The 6,274-nt window shown below is 33.1% G+C and overlaps 1 protein-coding gene across 1 annotated transcript; it reads right to left on the reverse strand.

The window, feature by feature from the left end:
• Window positions 1-1,449: 1,449 nt before the first annotated feature.
• On the reverse strand, window positions 1,450-5,143 carry LOC145113152 (mitochondrial-processing peptidase subunit alpha-like). Its single transcript, XM_079049273.1, has 12 exons — window positions 4,345-5,143; window positions 3,987-4,074; window positions 3,656-3,814; window positions 3,373-3,537; window positions 3,067-3,234; window positions 2,878-2,958; window positions 2,703-2,769; window positions 2,498-2,595; window positions 2,346-2,418; window positions 1,999-2,069; window positions 1,750-1,909; window positions 1,450-1,646 (listed from the first exon to the last, which is right to left on the reverse strand). The coding sequence occupies exons 3-10, from the start codon at window positions 3,719-3,721 to the stop codon at window positions 2,056-2,058; spliced, it is 732 nt and encodes a 243-aa protein (XP_078905399.1). The 5' UTR covers window positions 3,722-3,814; window positions 3,987-4,074; window positions 4,345-5,143; the 3' UTR covers window positions 1,450-1,646; window positions 1,750-1,909; window positions 1,999-2,055.
• Window positions 5,144-6,274: the final 1,131 nt, after the last annotated feature.

Consider the following 6,274-nt stretch of genomic DNA (forward strand, 5'->3'; position numbering starts at 1 on the left):
TTTTATCTCCTACTATATAGGACCCATTTGCAGTTTTGACACCACACCCCATAACAACCCACACTCCTCGCCTCTTTACCTTATACGAACACTCAAATCCAGGGGAAAATTAACCATGTTCTTAAAAATGAAGAATTTTACAATGTATGTACAAAAAGCATGTTTGTATGCCGGCATAATTTATGAAAAAATAGGCTTAAATATGGATCAAGGTGTTGGTGTTCTTGGCTGAAGAATGATACCATGAACCAACCATGTTCTTAATTATATAAAAATGAAGAATTGTTAATCAGGCTCCTTGATCTAATATTAGCTTCATAATGTCGTACATGTGGATGAACAAAAGTAATGGTTCGATTGCTTGCACCAACAATCACACTTCCATGGACTAACGACTAACAGATTAAGGTTTGTAGTTAGTAGATCATTGTAGTGTCGATTATTTCAAACCTAGAAGAAACAGTAATTTTAGAAAACAAAGACAGACGTTGAATATAAAAACTTGATTATTAAAGAACTTCAAGAAGTAAAAACATCAGTGGACCATTAAAGGTGTCGTTGGTAAAACCAACAAGTTCTTGGTTCATAATGATTTTCCATGCTACAAGAACTTAGCATCAAAATTCCCATAAATTTTGATGTTAAATCAGAGTTCTGAAGTGATTTGAATGTGTCAAAGCTTCACATATGATACGGAACAACTTTCTAGACACAAGGCTTCCACTGAAGTTGAATAGCCAAGAAAATATCAACTGGGTTTAGAGGACATATCGAGAATACAAATAGATTTTGAGAAATCGGTGTGAATCAGTGAAAGAGGCGACCGTAAGTGATAGATCGATGGAGAGGGATATGATGCAGAAAAAGACGACTAGCGGGTATGACCGGTGATAGAGGGAGAAACCGATGAGTAGTTTAATTTTCAGAAACCAAAGAGGTAAAATCTTATGTGTGAGGAAGACGACGTGAAAAGACTGGAGGAAAAAACGCGTGCGGCGAAGAGGATAATAAGGCTTTTTTTTTTTTATCTTTTTTTAATAACCACATTTATTAAGTAAATAAAAATTAAAATACCATTAGTTGGTAAATATTTATTGGAGATACAGCCTTTTGGTAAAATACTCGTCATAAAATTTACGACAAACTTTTATGACCAACAATTACAACATACATACACGACATGCGTTTTCGACATACATTTACGACTGACTTTGTTTGTCATAATTCGTAACATTTTTGTATTTATGACATACATTTACGACTTCAAATTACGACATCTTTTGTACAATATGATTTTTGACATATTTTTACGACATGCTTTGTATGTCATGGTTATATATATATATATATATATATATATATATATATATATATATATATATATATATATATATATTCTAAATTTCTACCAAATCTTGAATCAAACTAAATTACATATTTAATGTCTAATACAACAAAATAAAATATCATACATATATAAAAAGGCTTACACGAGCTATAGTGTCAAATCCAAAAATATGGTCCAAATTCATCAAAAAGTAATTGTCAAATTCATATCACTGGTAAATAAAATTTATGACATAAGTAGCCCATTCTTCACGCACCCTATCAAGCTCGACGTCTGTATATTCATTCTTCCACCAAAACTGAGACAAAAACTAATATATTAGCAAAAAACTATTAAATAATTATATATGTAAATATTCTACAACAATTCAAGTCCATCATGTAACTAATAGATTTACTTACATTGTTATTCAACACTTCAAGTCCATCAACAACCGCTTTCATGAACTTAAGAACATAAGATCCGCTTTCTGTACAATTGTATAATAAATTGATCGGTAAAATGCCAATACCTTTTCCCATATATCAATACTTGTCTGCCAATATCTTCTGAAGCAACCATCTGCATGTGAATGTCAAGATCAATCATAAATCACATTAAATATATTATTAAAAACTAATCGGTTGACTAGTCAAAACTAAATTACATACTCTTGATTCAAGGTTCATCTGAATGGCAGACTTGGTTGACTGCTTCGCACGCTCCAACTATATCTGGTTGACTGAAAGATTACATGTTAGTAACTTTGACTAAATGCAAGAAATAGCAACAAACTTTCTCTTATTTGTTTACTATAGCATCCTACTTTCATTTCCTTCTATTACAACTTTTGAAAAATATTTCCAATTAAAACAATGAAAATATGATTTTTTTTTGTTTGTTTGTTTTCAATGCTATAGTAGTAGGAAGAAATAAAAATATGATATAATAAACAAATCACTGAAAGTAGGTTGCTATTTCTTAAAAAGTAATTCAACTGTGGCATATTATAGCTTGCCTTCTCCGTTGGTGGCAACTGCAATGAGTTCTTTCACGGCTATATTAACAGCTTTGGATACAAAATCAGAACTCTGCATGCATTTTTTTGTTAAAAAAGGATTAAATAATCACTTAAATAAAATAACTGAAAGTTTATTGATGTCTTCTTACAGTGATAGCTTGAATTCCAAATAAGGCAGTGTGATTATAGATAGAGTTGAATGTTGAAAACGATTGAATCTCAGGATACTCATTCAAAACTCTAAGATCTGCTCACGATAATAATCCAAAAAAATAAATTAAAAATTAAAATTAGTATGTGAATTATGATAACTAATTTTAAATTTAATAAAAATAATATGAAGAAGCGACTCACAGAGACGAGAGTACATCCCTTTTCCATTACCACCAGCTGAAAAAGATCCACCTCCTCCCATTAGCATCTGTGAGTAGATAAAATCAGAAAATATTAATTCCCAATACTTAATGGTAGATAAATAAAAGGAATAAGAAGATTGGTTAATAAATATATTTAAAAAAAAAAAGGATACCTGAAGAACTGACAAGGTCATGGCTTCCTTCTCCTGAAGCCAGCCACCAGGAAGTTCAAATGCAAGAGCAAAACTAGTTCTCTGATGACAATTAACAAAAGGGTAATTTAGTCAATAATACATCAGGATGACAAAGGGTAATTTAGTCAATAAAAAGGATACACAATTTAATTTAAAAGACACACCCACCCCTGTATCAGCCATAACACGGTGATCACCACCAACATATACTGATTTCGGCTCCTGAACCTGAGCGCCACCTGGCAAATCAGAGAGAAGAGGCTCTGCATATTTCAACAGTTCCTCATGTTCAACTCCTGATGCAGCAAGTACCATTCGAGGAGCAGTATAGTTTGCCTAAAAATTTTCAAGCAACATTTTTTTCAGGAACAGAATCCACATGGAATAAATAAAAAGAATGAGAGTAATAGTAATACCAGATACTCTAGTTCCTAAATGCATAAAATAACAAAAATTATAAGGTGTGTGACTCACAGCTACAAAATCCTCCAAAATTGTACTGTTTATTCTATTGATTAAGCCTTCTGAAGCAAGAAGAGGATTCCCAAGTCCACCAGCATATCTAGCTGAATGAATAGCTTCCAACAACGCCTCAGGATTGTTGCCATATTCACCAATCTCAGCTTTCACTTTCTCAATCTGCAAACAAACATAAAAAAGGTAATGTAATGTTTTTAATTATCAAATATGCAAAAGCCAACTTTCAAAAAGATATATGACAAGAAATAAAGTGAATAGGAAACAACTAAACAAGCACCTGTGCTTTGACCTCCCAATCCAAGAAAGCTTGATTTCTTACAGAGTCAACAAATAGCTCCACCATTTGAGGAACATAACTCCTCAAAGCATCATAAGAGTATAGATTATAGATTCAGATGAAATCCAGCAAAAGCAACTAATTGGAGTTTTGCTTCAGCTATAGAGTATAGATTCAGATGTAGATAATAAGATAATGATATAATAAAACCTTTTCCTAAAAAAATTAACCTGGAATCACTGTTAAGTTCTTGGCAATCCTTTTCACATACAGTTCCAAGTAAAACTATGTATGTGACACAATGTCAAGCAACAACTTTATATTTGCATACCTGTGGCATGAAACTGAGTCCAAGACTCGTTGAGATATTCTAGAAGATGACCAACTATCGAACTACTTGGCCCGCTTGAAGAAGAATTCTGCACAGAACCACTCCTACATCAGAATGAACAACAAAATAATAAAAATTGCACAATTGACCTTCAACTGTTCAACTTGAAAGAAAAAAACGTGAATTTGTACGTTTTGGAGTTTCTAAACTATATTAAGTCAGTTAAAAACCACAGTGGTCTTGAAATTAAAAAGCAACTCATTTCGAATCGAAGGTCAAAGTACAGGTCTTTCAGGGATAGACATATCCATCATCATATAGAAATGTAAATGTAAGGTTATGATTCTAGAGAGCAGACCTCAGGAGTCGGGCTCGAATTGGCGCAGAGTGATGGAGTGAGATGAAGCTTGCGTATATGAGTGTTGTTTCGAAAGAAACTAGGGTTACAATAAAACGGTGGCAAAGAAGATTGATGAGGGAATTTCGACGAGATTACAGTAGGTTTTAGAACTGAAGACGACTGTTGGAGGATATGGAATCGAGCGATGACTGCCATTGATGAACGATTCCATGAAGTCTCCGAGTTCCTCGAGGAATTTACATGGCTGCCATTGATGAACAATTATATGAGATTTTGAGCACCTATCATGTTCCATTATCCTTTGTCGTAAATGTATGAACAAAATAGCACATAAAGCCATCTGACGGAGCCATCTGATGGAGGCGGCAACGACGCCATCGTCCGGCTCTGCTGACTAACGGAACGATTTACATTAATCCGCTCTTTCACTTCTTTCTTGAACTAACGGAGCATCACTTCGTCTGTTGATTCTGCATCTGAGTTGAACAAAGCTTTATAAGAAGGTTTCGAGATGAGATTCGTATAGCTGCGTGAAAGATCAGCGAAAACCCTAACGATCTTAGAGTTCTCGAGCTTGATCTTTCTAGCATAGGCAGCAGAAGCGGATTAAGAATTGTTGATTGGTAGCTGTTGTTGATCGTTGACGGAGGTAGAGGTGTTCGATTGAGGGAGGATCGATGAAAGTGGTGGGCGTTGGTGGTGAAGGCGGAGGGAGTGGTCGATGGAGTTAGGGTGGAGGTAGATGGAGTCGGTGAAGATTCGGAAGAAGGGAACGTCCGATAGAAAGAAGGGTTATTTTCGTAAAAGACCTAAAACTTTCATAGTTTTTCTATTTAAGCCAAAAATTTATTTTTTTGCCAATTTAAACCCAATATTTTCCCTAAATTTTCTATTTTCCAAGTCACCTTGAGGTAATATGGATTTTTTTTTTCAATAAAGACTATATTTCCCCAACTTTTCCCCCAAAACCAAAATGATTCAAAATCATTTTTCTTGGCATGGTATCGTTATATGACTTTATATACACCAATAATAATTTATAGGATGTTTGATATGTTGAAATTTTGGTGTTAAAATGATGTAATAAGTTGGAGATTAACCATTCTTTATACCAAAAGTACATTATTTTGATACAAAATTGATATAACAACATACACTCATTTTTTCCGATTTAACATATAGTATACCAACAAATATCACAGTAACAATAAGCAACTTCACGTGTACTACTAGTTCTAGCTCAAGTTTCTCCTAGTAATTTCATCATTGCTAACATAATCTACCGATTAGAAAATATAGTATTTGTGGCAAACAAAAATAATGCTAACCTACCGATTAGAAAGGTCATTCTTCAGGTATTTTTAGAGTTTTCACCAAAATATAATTTTTTTTTTTACCAAACGCTCTTCTTTTTGTTTTTTTTTTCTCACACCAAAGTGGAGTTTTTTCAAATTGGTTCGACTGTTGAGTTTTTTTTCCACCGGTTTTGTAATTAATTTTTTGCACTAATCTAGTGGTTTATTGGTTTTAATATTTAACTCACATCCTTTAAACTTGCTTTAACTTTTTTTCATACTACATAGTGCTCATGTACTTGTCGACATAGCATTATTGTATTATTGTTTGCGATTACTAACTTTTCCTTATAGTATTAACCGATAAAAATCATTTTAATTTACTCTTTAAAATACGACATAACATTACGACATACATTTTTGTCTGTCGTAAATCATTGATATTTTACGGTATATGACATAAATTTTATGACAGACTTTTATCCCTGTCATAAAAGTGCTGTATGTCGTAATTCGTCTATCAAGAAAAGTCTTTTTTCTAGTAGTGGTTCCTTGTAAGATTATTAAAATTCATTTGTATTTTTAGCAAAAGTTCACTTAAAATATGTTGTGAATAAAAGGAAAGAAAGGAA

This window comes from Lactuca virosa, chromosome 5 (genome assembly GCF_052849685.1).
Source record: "Lactuca virosa cultivar CGN04683 chromosome 5, Lactuca_virosa_CGN04683_v6, whole genome shotgun sequence".
NCBI classification, from domain to species: domain Eukaryota; kingdom Viridiplantae; phylum Streptophyta; class Magnoliopsida; order Asterales; family Asteraceae; genus Lactuca; species Lactuca virosa.

Excerpts from the sequence above, each read along its gene's own strand:
- LOC145113152 (XM_079049273.1), bottom strand. The coding sequence starts at position 3,721 with ATGGTGGAGCTATTTGTTGACTCTGTAAGAAATCAAGCTTTCTTGGAT. Across the intron at positions 3,235-3,372 it reads TTTTGGAGGATTTTGTAGCT|GCAAACTATACTGCTCCTCG; the intron begins GTGAGTCACACA and ends GAAAATTTTTAG. Across the intron at positions 2,959-3,066 it reads GTGTTATGGCTGATACAGGG|AGAACTAGTTTTGCTCTTGC; the intron begins GTGGGTGTGTCT and ends AATTGTCATCAG.